Source organism: Neolamprologus multifasciatus, chromosome 7, assembly GCF_963576455.1.
Source record: "Neolamprologus multifasciatus chromosome 7, fNeoMul1.2, whole genome shotgun sequence".
NCBI classification, from domain to species: Eukaryota; Metazoa; Chordata; class Actinopteri; order Cichliformes; family Cichlidae; genus Neolamprologus; species Neolamprologus multifasciatus.
Genome location: NC_140445.1, coordinates 21,486,506 through 21,504,629, shown reverse-complemented (window position 1 = coordinate 21,504,629; position 18,124 = coordinate 21,486,506). Strand labels below are relative to the sequence as shown.

General features: G+C 38.3%; 1 protein-coding gene across 1 annotated transcript in view; it reads right to left on the bottom strand.

Annotated features, from left to right (window-relative positions):
* The window catches only part of brinp1 (bone morphogenetic protein/retinoic acid inducible neural-specific 1), a 112,672-nt gene that overhangs the window by 39,830 nt on the left and 54,718 nt on the right, over nt 1-18,124 (bottom strand). Inside the window, exons 3-4 of the mRNA XM_085165276.1 lie at nt 17,125-17,315; nt 6,910-7,079 (exon numbers count right to left, since the gene is read on the bottom strand). Coding sequence (XP_085021402.1) covers nt 6,910-7,079; nt 17,125-17,315 — 361 coding nt within the window. The remainder of the gene's footprint in view (nt 1-6,909; nt 7,080-17,124; nt 17,316-18,124) is intronic.

Here is an 18,124-nt window from a genome sequence, read left to right as displayed (position 1 = left end):
GACGTAAAACGTACAGCTTATTGCACCAGCATGCATCTGCTCTTATATAACTATCATTAGCTTACAGCTTTAAGTGTTTAAGGTATGTGCTAACTAAAAATAAAGACAAGAAGATAGTTTTTTAAACTTTTAATGAAATTTGCAGATTGTCTTGGTGGAGTTTAATAAACGCGGCCGTCTGTTCTTTCTATGTAAAACATAACAGGACACTGGAGTAAATTCTCTACCATTTCACACTTTTGTTTAATCAGTTCTCTGTCTGGCGTTTATTCAGCTGTGTAAAAACTATAACTTTAATCTCAGCCAAACTGAGTTACTGAGGAACAAATAAAACACTGAAAAAAGCCAAACAATAAAATTTTTAAGTAATCTAAGTGCCTTATATATCATGTTTACCCTGAGTAGCGAAAGACGGCGGTGGGGTTTGAAAATGATGTGCCAGGAGTACGCTGTTCTCGCCGGCTCTAGTGTGTCTCGAACCCTCTAGCTATCGAGCTGGTGGGTAACAGACGTCTCCGAAAACGTCAGAGCACTTTTGTAAATATGTGATGTCTTGATAAACCGAGCAGATATTTGAAGGTTACACAGCTACATTCTCGCCTGAAAATGTGTTAAAAGTTTATTTTGTGACCCAGAAAGAGTAATAAGAGTAATATTAAAACTAAGTAGCTGGCCTACAAATGTGGCCTCCGAAGGAAATTTGGACACAGCTATGAAAGCGGTAGTGATGTGCGGATTGATCCTGAAATATCGATTCCTCCGATACCAGTCATTTATGTTCTAGAGTCGATTCTCACATTAAAATATCGATATTTTAGTAATTTGGGGTAAATTTCTAGTTTATCATTAACAGGAACACAGTGGAAAGAAACTATAACATTCGGATTGTCTACATTTGAAGGAACTACTTCCTCTTCCGCCTTTCATAGTCATGTGCGAAATACGGCTGTATAAATGTCTCGCAGCCCCTTGGCGTGCGCACTTGCGCACTCAAAACAATGGCCGAACGCAAGCGAAGTCATGTGTGGACATATTTTACCTCCACAAACAGCCAAGACGCGGTTTGTGATGTATGTGGCAAGACAGTGAGGTGTTGTGGCAACACCACTAACCTCGTAAAACACCTCAGAATTAATCATAACACAGAATGTGATGAGGTCATGTCGAGGCGAACCGAAGAGGAGGAGAGGAGAGGGACAGGTGCTGCTAGGGCGAGACAGACGTCTCTCGCGGAGTCATTTAGTGCTGCAGGCAGGCACTATCCAGGTACAGAGGAGGAAAATGCCGGGTACATAGGCTAGGTCGCATTAAAATATACAGAGTACTTGCAGTAAAACAGGCATTGTAGTCTTTAAAACATAAAAATTCAGTTGAAGATTATTTCATAGATAAGAGAAACGTTTTATAGATACTATTATTATCTATTAGCTTTATTATTATTTTCACCCAGTTTAATTTTTTTGACTGAGTTATTTGAATATTTTAAAATGCAGGTATTGACAAACTTATTTATTCCTTTAATTATGTATTATACTGACAATTTCATTCACACAGCATTCTGTGTAAAACAGTAAGTATATGTAAACTATCAATTCCTTTCCCCTTAGGCTATTTTAACAGACTGCATACATGACTCTAAAAAGATTAAACATTCAGTGCAGTATACCCCAACTTTTGTTTTGCCCTTTGTATTTTATTTTCTTTGTAGATGATTCCCCAAGAGCAGCAACACTCACAAGATGCCTTGTAGAGATGATTGTGAAGGACCTCCAGCCTCTGTCCATAGTGGAGGACCAGGGTTTCCAGGGATTTGTGAGAGCTCTTGACTCAAAATATAAACTCCCAGGAAGAAAATCACTGACTGAGACTCATCTTGTAAATTTGTTTGATGAATGTAAAGGCAAAGTAAGAGCATCTTTGCAAAATGCTTCCAGTGTTGTTCTCACCACTGATATGTGGACCTCAGTGTCCACAGAGGCATATTTGATGGTAACATGCCATCTCATTGAAAACTGGCAAATGAGAGAATTAGTCCTGGAAACCCACTCTTTCCATGGGCAACATACAGCAGATAATATCAGCTCAGCACTTAAGCAAATCACAGAAGAATGGGACATAACTGAGAAGGTGGTTGCAGTTGTCACAGACAATGGTGCAAATATGGTTGCTGCAGTGCACAAAGCTGGATGGAGGCATTTTCCATGTTTTGCACACACACTGAATTTAGTTGTAAAGGACAGTGTAAAAGCTGTCCCAGAAGTGGTGCAGGTGCTGGAAAAATGCCGTGCGATCGTGTCCTTTTTTCACCACAGCACAAAGGCTACTGAGAAGCTTAAGGATATTCAGCAACAGTTGAAAGTGGCAGAGCACAAGCTAATTCAGTCAGTAGATACCCGCTGGAACGCTGAAGCCGTGACCACATCCCTCTGCCTTTTAGGGAAGAATCAATTATGCTTAAATGCGGGAGAATTATCCCTGATCAAGGAAACAGTTGTTGCACTACGGCCGTTTGAAGAAGTAACACAGGAAGTTTCATCTGAAAAACATGTTTCAGTCTCCAAAGTTATTCCACTTGTGTCACTCATTCACAGGGCTGTAGCAGCCTGTGAACATCAGGGCAGCTCCCTTGCCACACAGCTGGCACAGCAATGCCAGCGCAGATTCAGGGGTATTGAGAGCATTCACTGTCTAGCTGCAAGTACATTTCTGGATGTTAGGTTTAAACACCTTGGTTTTCGTGACAAAGACAATGTTGAAGTATTAAAGAAACGTCTCCACACTGAAATGCAAGAAGTCTATCAGACAGGACAGTCTGCTCCTACTCTAACTGTAAGCTCAACGCCTACTGTTAGCTCTGCCTCAGGGCCTTCTACTTCAGGGTCTATGCCGAGTCCTCCACCCGCAGGTCCAGCTGCAACAAAAGGAGGGATATGGACAGATTTTGACATGCAGGTTGTGTCAAGCCAACATCACCGGTCAGCTTCCAGTGATGTACTCATTGAAATACGCCGGTACTCAGAGGAAAAACTGATTCCCCGAGATAAGGATCCATTGGTTTGGTGGCAAGAGCATGAACAAACCTTCCCATCCCTAAGCAGACTTGCAGTGAGATACCTAGGAATTGTTGCTTCTTCTGTACCTGCAGAGAGAATCTTTTCAAAAGCAGGAGAGGTTGTGAGCAAAAAACGGAGCAGACTTAAAGGGAAAACTGTAAATATGCTGTTGTTCCTAAACAAAAACCTGTGAATAAGGGAAAGTGTTACTGTCAAATGTTTTTGTTCAAATTACACTCTTAAATCCTAGTTCTTATTCCTGCGTCTTTCGGGATCTTACAAAGCTTCAAACAACACGTCCACTATTAAATTTGTCGTCGACGATTTTAATAGTCGACGTAATCGTAACTAGTCGACTAATCGTGGCAGCCCTAGCCATTAAGACAAGCTATCCGGACAATCTCCAGTTATAATATTCCTAAACAAAAGTACAGATTATACCCGATTCCTACTCTGTGGAGTAAAAAAGAAAGAAGTTGATATTCTTAAAAAGTCTCCCCCTCACACCCCAAGCACTCTTACTTGCTGGGTGTAACACACCCACTGCAGAAAGGTTGATGCCCAAATAGTTCCAGTAAATCAATATAATAATAAAATAGGAAACTACATGCAAATGACAAGGACTCTAATCTAGTCACCACATATTTCTATTGGGTTATAAGTGATAGTTGAGAATGACTACATTGAATCTATGCATTTGTTTTGTTCTTTTTACGATATATATATATATATATATACATATTGACAAAACTTAAGAACATCTGAGTTGAGCTGTTGTTCTACTTGATGATAAAGGTTGAAGATATTTAACAGTACAATGAAAGCATTGTATGTTCAAAAATACTAATAGGTATGAATGTTTTAACCCAGACCTTCCCAAAGTGTGGGGCCTGCCCCCTGGGGAGGGGGGGGGGGGGCAGAGCCATTGCAGAGGGGGCGCGGTATGAAAAGGGGAAAAAAAATGCTTGGACACTGCTAGCACAGGCGCCCACACAAATGCAAAGCAGGAGATGAAGCATAGCTGAATATGTTTCCAAACCAACTTCATTCTAAGCCAAAGACTAGAAAATATGGTGAAGCATATCTGCCCTTTGGTTTCACCTGCACAAGTGCCAAGGTAGGTCTCCCCTGCAGAATTGGTTTTCCCTTTGTCGGGAGCACGCGCTGGGCTGTTCAAATCACGGACAAACAGTATCCCACAGCTGTTTATGTCTTTGAACCCATTTTGCACTGAGAAGCATTTTTTGAAAAATGTATTGATAGCAATGTTGAATATTATTACACAGGAAAAAAACACATAAAATAATTACATTGTGACGCCTCTGCCTTTGTAAATGGAGGGACAGTAACTGTGTGTATATGTAAGCGTTTAAAAACTGAAGATAGTCAGATTAGAAGTATTTTGTCTCTATCTGCCATTCTGCAATTCATCTCATGTAAACAATAATGTGGCACACAGCGTGACGTAAAAAAAAGCACATACCTTTGACGTTGCGTGACGAACTCTGTATTCCTCGTCCACACGTAAACGCAAAAAAGGAGTTTTAAAAAATCTCAGTTTCGGTGATTCCAAACGCCGTTTACGTGTGGACGAAACAGCTGCATTTCGGGGGGTGAACATTTTTCTTGTAAAACAAAGGGGGGCCTAGCAAAAAGAGCTTGGGAACCACTGTTTTAACCAATAAAAGCATGGATTTGTGTTCCATTCTTTTATGTAACTGCTGGATTGCACCACCCACGCTACAAGTTCACTGCCATTCTGACTGTGCACAGCCATGTTTGTTTCACTTGATAGAACAGACCTATTAGGTGGCTATTTTATCCTGTTAAAAAGCAAAAGACATCAATTTTGTGTCTAAGACAACTCATTACTAACCCTCATGCAGTACGTGATAAGCACAAGAAACCCTTCTTGCATGACATTAGCTCCTTAACTTCCATTCAATCAATCAATCCATTCCCACCCCTTTCTTAAGTTAAAAAAAACCCCCTCTCCTCTTGAAATACGCTATTGGTCCATCGGTTTGGATCAGAAGACATGTAACCCTCTCAGCTTTTGATGTGTGTGTTTGTGCGTGCGCGTGTGTGTTTGTGAGTGTGTGTGTGTGTGTGTGTGTGTGTGCCTTTGTGTATGTGTGCTATATGGATGGTCTCTCTTCTCCACACGCCCTGCCTTCCTTTCCTGAGAAACTGACTCAGCAGCCACTGTCAGGTCTGCTTAATTTTGTCATGCTTGACTTCCTGCTACCTGGACTCTCATCTGCCAAACCCCCTTAATCCACTTGTCACTCACAACAACAAAAAGCTCAGGATCTGCTCCTTGAATGAAGATAGGGAGGTGGAGCATTGGTGGGTGTATAAGAGAGTTATCCTGCAGATTTTAGTGCAGGTGTGCAAGCACAGGTGCATTGCAACTGCTGTGGGAATTTTAGAGTTATGGGGATTTCAACACTATTTCTAGCCATTACCCAGAATAAGGCAAAGAATCTGTCAAAGAATTTGTCAATATATATATATATATATCTATATATCTATATATATATATATATATAGATAGATAGATAGATAGATAGATAGATAGATAGATAGATAGATAGATAGATAGATAGATAGATAGATAGATAGATTCGGGCACACATTTTGAAACAGGCCTTCACAAATGAAAATGCAAAATTTGTCCAGCTGACCTTGTATAGTTATATCTTCGATGACATTTACAAGACAACATCCTATTTATATATTAGGTAGCATTCGCTGCCTAATTTCTCATCTTTTCATCAAGCTTTTTTTTCACTAAGAATTGTGTGATTGCAAATGCCTGGAAAACTAGAGAAGTCTAAATAAGTATGATCAGCTGGGCTTGAAATTAACACCAGCTAACTCACTCAGAGTAGTTAATATTTGACTGCAGCAGACACAGTTTTACCTCAGGGCTTGTTAGCTTCCTGCTCTATTTCCAAACAAACACAACTTTTCTCAGTTCTTTCTCAGATTGGTATGATTTTATATGGTCCTTCCCAATCTACAATTTCTGTTAAATAAACATACATATTTGTACAGCTGTCATTTCAGGGCACATCTACATGTTTTTACAACTGCTGCTCCTAGCCCCCTCTCCTCACTGAAAGGGTGAATCAGTCTGAATAAACAGTGAGCAAGCAGTTCCATGCAGCAGGCTCACACTACAAATACAGTTGTGTGTTTGTTTTTCCTTTGTTGCTGTTGTTTCAGTTATTCAGTGAACACTGATGAAAACAAATATATTGTCTTTAGCAGTAAAATCATTCCTGTGCACTAATGCACATTATCATGTGTGTATGTGTTGCAGATTATCATCTGACCCTGACTTCTCATAAGCATCCATATAGGAAACTTGTCTGTCCAATCAAAGGGTTTACTACTGTATGTGTATAGTATATCTACTTTCAGTCTTCAGCCTGTGGTGCCATCATTAACACCGGTTATCTATCGTCGTGCTTGCTCCTCTATACTTTGGCAAAATATGCTAATTAAGACACCCAGTATTACATTCAGATTATTTCCACCATCCTTACAATGGCTAATGTATATTCATGAAATGCACTGTTTGTGTTTTTGTCTTTTCACTTTAATTTATTTGTATTATGCAACATATGTCTCTCTAGAGGAAGAGAAAGTAAGTGTTTCTCTGACTGTCTAAGTGAGCACACGGGTTATTTATTCCCTATGAAATTCACTTGTCAATTTCACGCACTGCCTTTGCACTGAATATCACAATACATCTATGCATGTATTATGAAAAAGCATAAATTCATGCACAACAAATCAGGAACCAAACATATTTGCATGTGAATGTGCATGTTTAAAATCTGCTAACCTTGATGGCATTGGTGGAAATCTGGATCTCATGCAGCTTCCTCATTGTACCGTCACGGTCAATGAAGTAAGACGAAGCCAACTGATGAAGGGCTTCCACATTCTGAGTAGCGTTGGCAAGCTTTCTGTCCAGCTTGTTTTTGGCCAGGTACATTGTCAGTGCCTCCTCCCCTGCAAGTGGCAAAAAGAAATGGAATTATATAAGCATGCTTTTTAAGAACTTTTTAAGGCAATGAAGACATTATTTTTTTATTCAGTGTACTACAAAAGTGAAGCAAGAGCTGTACATATATTGAATGTGAAAGTTGTCATATTCAGTCTTATCTTGGCTGCCGGTGGAACTCTCAATATAACAGAGAAGTCAGAGATGAATACCAATGCTAGGAGCTTTAGCTTGAGAAACCAGATGCCTTAGGTTTCCCAGAACAGTCACATATTTGCTGCTTCATCCCCAGCTGGCACCATCCCCGGAAAATGGCCTTAGATTTACCCCTATTGGGATTGCATTATTTCCACAAGAGGTGTAGTGATATAGAATTTTTACCACAATACAACAGGAATTTCATCCTGTGGTGTTGTGGTAAATATATCACATCCGAATTTTTCTTGGAAAAGAACCCAAAAGGGAAAAGGATAGGCATGATACACACACAAATAATTGATGATCAGCATTTAAGAATGCAAATATTTTAAAAGAAAAATACGAAAAGGGTAAGTAAGTAGTGGAACCAGTTTAGCTACCTCAAGAAGACTGCACAAATCCCAGATCCTCCCCCAGTTATATATTTTTACAAAAATACTGTATTCAGTTCAATCACATTACTGATACTATACTGATTACATACTTCATAATTTAAATGCTATTATTATCAAAGATGGCAAAGTAAGTCCGTCTTTACACTTCAGAAAACACTTGAAAAAGAGAAGTAGGTCTGTCAACTCACTGAATTCAACCTGATCTTGCAGAAAGTGTCTGTAAGGTCAAGAATATGAAAGTCTGGATCAGCAAAGGGCCTAAATATTTACAGAGCACCAGACAACCATTTCAGTTTGCATGTCTTGTGCTCGTTTGTTGACTCACTAAAAAGAGCTGAGCTGCTCAATCAGTACACATCATATTTCTCAGTCTTTCATTCCCACAAGGAGAAACAGATTCATAAAAAGCAAACAAGCAAATATCAGTTCACTTCTGCAAGCTCACACAATCTATCCTGCAAAGATTACTGTTCAAATGGCAAACCATATGCTTGGAACTATTTCAAGAGCGTGTCACATATGTTCAGGTTTACAGTGCTGTGAATAGTTATTTGGCCCCAAGCAATGCATTGGAATTGGTCATTTAACTTGTGGTGACCGTGACTAGGGGTGGGTAGCAGTCAGGGCCAATGTCTCATGCCTGGTTAGAGTACAAACACTGAGGGGACGAGGGCCGATTCTCCGATGCTGCAATGCTCTCTCTCCCTCAGGGGTTAGCAAAGTTACTTACATACACTCGACTTACACCACTGCACAAGAATAATAGTCCCACATTAAGCCCTTGATCTGCCATTTTTTATCACTATTTCAACTTAGTGTGGCATAAAGGTCTTCTATACATAAATATTTTGTGGTTATTGCTAGCTGGCCAGGAAAAATCATTACCTCTCTGGCTTTAAAAAAGTCATTTGTGTGCACCTTTCTATAAGTAATACATTGTGCTACATTATTGCGGGGCATCTCGCTGGCACATTGCCAGAAATAATCAGCTCGTGTAGGGTGTATGTGTTTACAGCTGAGAGGTATTTTAAATTGTTTCATCTCAAATCAGTGTTTCCGTACATGTGTACAAGCATGTTTTCTGAATATCTTTTTTTTTTCACTTTCCTTGTGTTTGCATGAATGTAGAGGTCATGGAGGATATGTGACTGCCTAGTGTAATGGAATGGTAGGGAGAGCCCCGTTTTATGCCAGTGGTACATGTGTGGGAAACCTTTTCAAAGGACCTAAGTGAGTGCTTTCAAATGACTTCATAACCTAGTCACAGATTCACAGGACACACACACATACACGCAAACATACCCTGCATTTGCTGTTTGGTGCTGCTATCTTCAGTTATTTTAGTTACTTCCTTAATCTTCTTCAGTTACAGAAAAATTACATCTATTTTTTTGTACTTAACTATATATACATATGTTTGATGACAAAAATTGTGTCAATAATAAACCAATATAGGATGAATTCTATTTCACAACCCAACAACTACTCAGCTCTATTGTAAACATCTTACTTATCTTATGAATAATCTCGTCATTAAAATAGGTTAACGCTTATAATAAAATGTGCATGTAACACTCACAACCAATTTTCTACCCTTCTCTTCAGCGGCATAACGCTATTGCCAGTTACACATTTGCTTCGGGTTTATGCAAGATATATTCTGGTATAATGGAGTAAAATATATTGTTGTTGACAGAAGCGTTGGCAAGTTTCACTGGGCAGTTTTACTCTACAACCAGAGGCACAGCCATAGTTCTGCATATGAACTTTAGCCTTGGGCAACCACAAGTCATTTCAATAAACTATTTCTTCTTTTTCATGGCAGAAGATATGAGACACTGAATAAGTCTCATTCAGTCAGTCTGTGTATTCACAACAGAGTGTTGGTGGGCAAAGGAGTCTCCTCAGCTAACATGCAGTTATTAGTGCAACAGCTCTAACAGAGCGTAAAGTAAATGCACTTTCTCAGTTAACTACAAATACATTTTTTTTAAATGCACTGTGGTTGTTGTTAATGTAGATTAGTTCTTAGTGGCAAAAGCTAGGCAGAAATGAATGTTGTCAATTAAAGCGACAGTGTTTGCTGTTTTGCAAAATGTTTGAGCAGAACGTGTATTTTTTTTAATCCCTCCACACAGATGTATGTAGGACAATGAACTCTCCAAAGTAGCTATAGTTGTCTGCTGAATTTAATTGGATGTGTCTCCTTTTAAGCTTTTTTTCTCTATTCCCTGACTCAACTCAGATGCTCTATAGTTGGCTGTACACACACCCATGGAAGTCACAGTGAAACAGCAGTTCTCTCACTTAAAGTGGAAAAGTGATTTCAAGCATGTGAAGGATAGAAAATGACAGATGTGCTAAAATATATTCCTTACAGCTTTAGCAAAATGCAAATCTGTCCTTCACATTCCCTAAAAGCAATACCTCCTCTAGCATTTATATACAGCCTTACTTTTGCAGACGTCTTCACTACTGACACACGGAAAGGTTGACTTTTCCTGTCAGCAAATGTGCTTCACTTACACTATTGTTCTCAGGCAAAAAGCCTGAGGTGTTAAATATTTGTGCCAACTGTTTTATGTACATATTATTTACTTAATTATTAATTTATTTATTTCATCTTCAAATTCAGTTAAAACATAAACTGAGGTATATTTTCACTTTAACTGCTTCAAGTCTTTTAACCGCAGTGAGTAGGCTAAACTCAGATCTAGGGCTGCCACAAACGATTATTTTGATAGTCGACTAGTCACCGATTATTTTTGCAATTAGTCGACTAATCCGATCATGCGTCCATTGGATGTAAAACGTACAGCTTATTGCACCAGCATGCATCTGATCTTATATAACTATCATTAGCTTACAGCTTGAAGTGTTTAAGGTATGTGCTAACTAAAAACAAAGACAAGAAGATAGTTTATTAAATTTTAATGAAATTTGCAGATTGTTTCGGTGAAGTTTAATAAACTCCTTGCTATACCATACCATACCATACCATACCACCTTTATTTATAAAGCACTTTAACATAAAACCAGAGTTCACAAAGTGCTGTACATGCTAATAGCATAAGTAAATAAAAATTAAAATGAGATAAGATAAGATAAAATAAAAAACTAAAATAAATTGAAACATGTTAAAACAAATAGAGTCAACCCCTCTAATCAATGCCAAAGGCTTCAGCAAATAAATATGTTTTAAGAAAACTTTTAAATTCAGAAAAAGAAGAAGCCTGCCTAACATGCAAAGGTAGATCATTCCACAACTTTGGAGCAACTACAGCAAAAGCACGATCACCTTTAAATTTAAACTTGGTTTTCGGTACCTTAAGGAGCTGCTGATTGGCGGACCTAAGGCAACGGGCAGGTGTATATGGTTGTAGTAGCTCCGAGAGGTAGGGGGGGGCCAGGCCATTAAGAGACTTAAAAGCAAATAAGAGAATTTTAAAAACAATCCTAAAATGTACAGGTAGCCAGTGGAGTGAAATTAAAATTGGGGTAATGTGCTCAGACTTTTTTGTTCCAGTTAAAAGACGTGCTGCAGCATTTTGCACAACCTGCAGGCGCCTAATGGACGCATCACTAACCCCAAAATAAAGTGCGTTACAATAATCCAGCCTAGAAGTAACAAAGGCATGGATTACTGTCTCAAAATGCTGTTTCGATAAGATAGGCTTTATTTTGGCTAATTCTCTCAAATGAAAAAAGCTAGATCTTACAACAGCTCTGACCTGGCTTTCAAATTTGTGCTATCTAAAATATAACAGAGTATATTCTCGAGCATCTCACACTTCTGATAATCAGTTGTCTGCTTGACGTTTATTCAGCTGTGTAAAAACTATAACTTTAATCTCAGCCAAACCGATTTACTCAGGAACAAATAAAATACTAAAAAAAAGCCAAACAATAACATTTTTAAATGGCCTGCATTTGTATAGCGCTTTACTCAGTCCCTAAGGACCCCAAAGCGCTTTACACTACATTCAGTCATTTTTAAGTTATCTAAGTGACTTATATATGTTTAACCTGAGTAGCGGAAGACGGCGGTGGGTTTGAAAACGATTTGCCGGGAGTCCGGTGTTCTCACGGGCTCTAGTGAGCCTTGCCCCTGGCGAGCTATCGAGCTAGTGGGTAACAGACGTCGGAGCGCTTTTAAAATATGTGGTGTCTTGATAAACTGAGCAGATATTTGAGGTTTACACAGTTACATTCTCGCCTGAAAATATGTTAAACGTTTATTTTGTGACCCAGAAAGAATAATAAGAGTAATATTAAAACTAACTAGCTGCCGCCATTGTTGGAAACTGGCTGCGCTATGAATTCTGGGGTTTAACGGCAGCTTGCATCCTTGTACATGCAGTGCTGCCATCTTCTGTTTCATTCCGTTATTACACTCTTACTAGTAGTGATGTGCGATACCACTGATTTCCTTTCCGATCCAATACCAAGTAATATTCAGGGTGGTAGCAACGATACTGATCCGATACCGATACTTTATACAAAAACTTATTTTATTTATTGTATCTCAAATTATAGCGTCATAATGATTATGACTATTTGAACACCTTGCCTGCCTGCTGCACTAAAGGACTCCGTGAGAGACGTCTGTCTCGCCCTAGCAGCACCTGTCCCTCTCATCCTCTTCAGTTCGTCTCAACATAAGCTCGTCATTTTCCTTGATATGATTTACTCTAAGGTGTTTGACAAGGTTAGTGATGTTGCCACAACCATACATGCCAACCCTCCCGATTTTTCCGGGAGAATCCCGGAGCCACCATTCTCCCGAATTTCTCCCGAATTTCCACCTGGACAACAAAATTGAAAAACCATATTGCAGAATTCATAGCGCGGCCCAGCCTATTCCAGTTTCCAACAATGGCGGCAGCTATTTAGTTTTAATATTACTCTTATTTCTCTTTCTGGGTCGCAAAAAAAAAAACTTTTAACATATTTTCAGGTGAGAATGTAGCTGTGTAAACTTCAAATATCTGAGCCGACCGACACGTCATCTTAAAACCCCCGCGGTCTTTCACTACTCGGGTTAAACATGAGATATAAGTCACTTTGATAACTTAAAAATGTTATTGTTTGGTTTTTTCAGTGTTTTATTTATTCGTGAGTAAATTGGTTTGGCTGAGATTAAAGTTATTAGATTAGATTAAATTACATTTAACTTTATTAATCCCTCGGGAGGTTCCTCCGGGGTTTTCACACAGCTAAATAAACGTCAAACGGAAAATGATTAAACAGAAGAGTTTACGTCAGCGCCCGGTTATATTTTAGATAGCAAGGAGCAGACGGCAGAGTTTCACTCCACCGAGGGAGCCTGTGACGTACTACCCGGCTTTCTTTAGACCACGAAGGCCGGGTCCTCAGATGGAAGCGGCCTCTGAATTTGGACACCCCCGCTGTTTCCGGACCGGCCAATAATAACAGTGACATTTAACGTATTTTATCCGATAAATAAACACTGTAAAATGTATGTATCACCTCCCCCCCAACAGCCCTTTTGAATGTCTCCCTAATTCTGAGGTCTCAATGTTGGGAAAGTAAGGCCACAACACCTCACTTTTTTGCCACATGTATCGCAAACCACGTCTCAGCTGTTTGTGGAGGTAAAATACGTCCGCACAATTACGCTCAGCCATTGTTGTGAGTGCGCACGCCAAGGGGCTGCGAGACATTTATACAGCTGTATTTCGCACATGACTATGAAAGGCGGAAGAGGAAGTAGTTCCTTTGAATGTAGACAACCCGAATGTTATAGTTTCTTTCCACTGTGTTCCTGTTAATGATAAACTACAAATTTACCCTAAATTACTTAAATATCAATATTTTAATGTGAGAATCGATTCTAGAACATAAATGACTGGTATCGGAGGAATCGATATTTCAGGATCGATCCGCACATCACTACCTACTACTTATTCCTGCGTCTTTTGTGATCTTACAAAGCTTCAAACGACGTGTCGACTATTAAATCAGTCGTCGAGACTAGTCGACTAATCGTGGCAGCCCTACTCAGATCATATGCTACACTTCAAAATACACATCACTTGATACTCATTAAAAAAAAGTCAAACAAACGAACAAAATGTAAAAAATGTGCCACAAACTGAGATCTAATTAAAACAGTCAAAATATTCAGACAACAAATGTTTTCCCTTGACGCTGTCAGTCAGTGCTCAGATAAGAATATCTGCTTCTTAGAATACAGTTAACCCTGTCATTATCACAGCACCATACTTGCAGGCAGTTAGTAACACAGAAAGCTAGTTCATTAGCATTCATTAGCATAGCATTGATCCTACCTCTTTTATTACATGAAATTCTTTAACAACAACAAATATAAATGACAAACTACCCAACTGAATTCATTTTGCCTTTAATTAAAAAAAGTAAAAACAAAAGATATTGAGAAGAGGCTGTAACTATATACACCTTTTTATTAGCTCTTTAGAGCTCAAAGACAAAGAAAGAAAGAAGTAACGACTCATGCTAGGTGACATAACAATGGTAATTCATTGCAACATTTTCTTTCAGTTTCCGGGTGAGGCGGAGGGGCTCTAATGGCGCTCTTCACACTTGAACACTCAACTTTAAGTTGCCTGGGAGAAGGAGAATTCATTTCTTTCCTCTCAAGTGTATAATGACTCATGAGACCACAAAGTGTAGGTGGCTAAAGAGAGAATTAGCCTCCTCTTCTTACTTCATCTCTAGTATTGAATGCACATTTCTTGGTTCATATAACTGTGTTCTTTAATGGGCAATTCCAAGATTGACATAAGAGTGTGCGGACCCATAACTTGAAACAAAGGCCTGAAGGTTAAAGAAAACATGATGATAACTCAGGGGCAAAGTAGATGAGCTCGAGGATATCTGTAAAAATGTAGAGGAACCACATATGGTGATGCAATTCAATCACCTTAAGGAGGATGCTGTGGGTGAAAATGATGCTGTGGTTATTTTCAACTGTTTTAGCCATCTGATGTACCTGCTGTATTAGGATTCTTCCTAATTTTATTTCACCCCCATATGATGTTTCAGCTCAATATTGTATTTCCAATTTCCAAAAAAAAAGGTGTTGCAGGATGAATCACTTTACAGGGTGGGTTATACAATATCCCAGTTCTAACTCTTCACATCTAATATTCATCTGCACAGTGTAACTAAATAATTAAAGCCGACTTTATATTTGAAAGTAAAGAAATCTGCTACCAGATTAATTTTTTCCCCTTAATGCTTAAGCATCAGTTCCACTTGAAGATATCACTTCTGACATACAAATATAGTTTGAGGTTACATAATTAAAAATTAAATTAAAAGACACCAGTACTCTCTGAATAATTGATACTGGGGTACATAAATGCACATTTCCCAAGCTTTGGCAAGTCTGGAGCAACATGACCCAAGCCTGTTGAACAGCATCATAATAATGACAAAAGTATAAAGAATATTTTTCAGAGGCATTCGATCATGAGATTACAAAGCTACAATACAAATGGCAATCTACACAAGTGAAGCGACTACTTGGCAATGTTTCATGCATGCAATTATATAATTCAAGGTTTGAATAACAGCAGATTATCTTACTAATTATATCTTTAAAATGCAGTTGGGAACATAATCACAGTTAGCTGCCTTCATCCATCCCTCCGAGCTTGTGATAAGATAAGAGATAGCGAGAAGAAAGCATTTATTGTTAGGCTAGGAGAGCACAGGTGCTTACCTTTTTTTTTTTTTAGGGTGAAGTACATTCAATATACTTTTGATGCTTTTTTTCTTTTCTTTTTCACTGTAAATTAATTGAATTGATTAATTCTTTAGAAATTTAGAACAGTGTTGATATAATTCATAGTAACTAACAGTAGCTATAGAATGAATCTTCTATAATATATGCAATCTACATTGAAAAGTTCTATTTGATGATGTCATGCTTATAGATTAATCACAGAAGTGCACATGGGGTCCCTTAAAGTAAAGGTAAGTTTGAAGATCATATGTAAGTTGAATTATACTTTTTGCAAGGGTTTCTGATTCAGCTACACCTCCCCTTACACCTCAGCTCTTGCTATGTTTATTTATGTATTTTTTGGTGCAACAGCAGCTTACCTTCCCTACTTAACTTCTTCGGGATTCCTTTACTAATACCTTTCAAGTGCCCATGTAAAGCATCATCATAATCACATTTATTGGTTTTTATACAGACTGATAATCTGTTTTCTGAGAAAATTGTTCACTGAAATGATCAATTACCATGAACTGAAAATAGAAATAGGGTATGTAGAGCTTGTTTTCAACATTTTGCCCCATGTAAGGAATCTAAATATTTTTATGAAGTTCTTGTGTCTTTGTCTCTCTACTTAATACATGTTTCTGAAATTGTTTCCAGATGGAAAATCTAGCAGACAGCATGCCATTTCCGTTTGGTTGATTGCCTGCAATTCTGTACAAGTTACTAACCATGGACAGCTGACAAATCAAGACACCTGGCAATTTCCTGTAATTTTCTTCTTAATGTTTTGTCTTTCATATAGTCATATACTGTTTATATATATTCTTAACTCTTTCCCCCCTGGATGCCTACTAGAGTAACCCTTGTTTCTGTTTTCTGAACTGAGCGGCTGCTGTCATATTTCAGACCTGCCTCCAGAACAAAATGACTGGGTGCACAAGTTAGTGAAAGTGATTTCTGCCTATACAGCTTACTAGGGCTACCCTTGGAAAAACCTTCTCTAGTGCTCATCAAACCACGTCTTTAATGACACATTCGGAGGTGTCAAAACTCTTCATCATAAAGGACACAGGGGAGGTCGTCAAATGTCATGTTCATGGGAGAAAGAGTTAAAGGTTATATTTTCTCTGTAATGAAACAGCTACACTTTAATGGAAACACGTATGCTCTTGTTTGTTTGAATGAATTCAGCACCCCCACCCCCATCATGTCTATGAATAAGTCTATCAAATGGTCAGTAGTCACTTGAAAATCCCAGCTTTTTTGATTTGGTTGGAGAACATTTTCACGTCCGCTTTCTTCTGCTCTTTTGTGATGTAGCTGCGGCTGAGTTTTTCAAAATCACGAAGAAAGAGTTGGCCTCAAGCTGCTTCACTGAGTTGATGTGACATTGTTAGCAAGCTGGTAAATAAATAATCCTGGACAATATTAGGTTGAATTTTCACAGTGGAAATCATGCAGGGGCATTTGATTGTAATATTAACAAAAAGGAATAAAACTTACCAAATACTTGATTTTTTTTGTTATACTGTATATCATCAGACTCCTAACAGACCAGAAAGACTTTTCTTGAAAGAAATCCTCCCTTACATATAAATTCTTTCATTGACATGAACCATTTAAGCAAGCCATGTGTAATAAGCTTTTTCAGCCAGTGTGGAAAAACAAGTAATATTGTTAATCAAGCATGGAAGTGAGCAAATGAAACATGTGAACCTCTCTTACCTCCCAGGGTGGCTGAGATGAGAATGTGAGTTCCATATTTCTTAATGATAGTGTCAATGAACTGCTGAGTAGTGGGCCTGCGTCCCAGCAGGCGTACACTGCGCTGGAACTCAGGCATGAGTGGCACAGGGTTCCGAATAAGATCCCTCCTTTCAATTGCAGTGTTCCTCACCTTCCAACGTGCAAATTCCCTGCAAAACACCAGGAAAAAAATGCTCTCAACAACATACCTTATATTACACTACTAACATTAACAATTAACATTAACAATGCAGCTACATTACTTATAGAAACTCTATCTGAAAAGCTAGTGCACACTGGGGTCTTTCATGTGAATACAACTGTATGAGGCAATAAAACATTTAAAAAAAATTAAAAAACAGAGGCCAATAATGAAGATGCACTGTATTCTCTTGTGTTTATTCAGTCTGGCACAACCATGCATAATCATTGTTGCTTAGTTTGTAATCTGACCAGCTTTCTGCGATGTTCCTCTGTAATGCAGTATGTTTTCCTGAAAACTGCTCAAGGTCATTTCCTCTTCATCATGCTCTGACTTAATTCTCGAGAAAGAAAATATAAAAATACACAGTGCACAAAAAAAAGCAACACTGACTTAACTACAACTCATTCTGCCCTTGATGTTTTCGTGTTTTTGCAGTGTAAAAAGATCATGGAGAATAAGTGTGAATGTTTATGAAGCTTGTTTCTATCCATCGAGACCCACATCAAGAAAAGATTTCACCGAAAACATTACAAATATCTCTATTCAAGAATTCCTGGTGTAATTTTTAACTGTAATTGATTGTTTATTGCTATTTTAATCAGAAAATGCCATTATCATCTTACATTCTTTCTGTAAATACAAAATCATTTCATCCTTTCATTGCATACATTTCTTTTATGTGAATGTGTATCTAGAGGTTTATTTAGAATTTAGGAAAAACACTTTTTTGATTACTGCGGTGTGTTCTAATCGTCAAATGCTGCAAATGTCCAT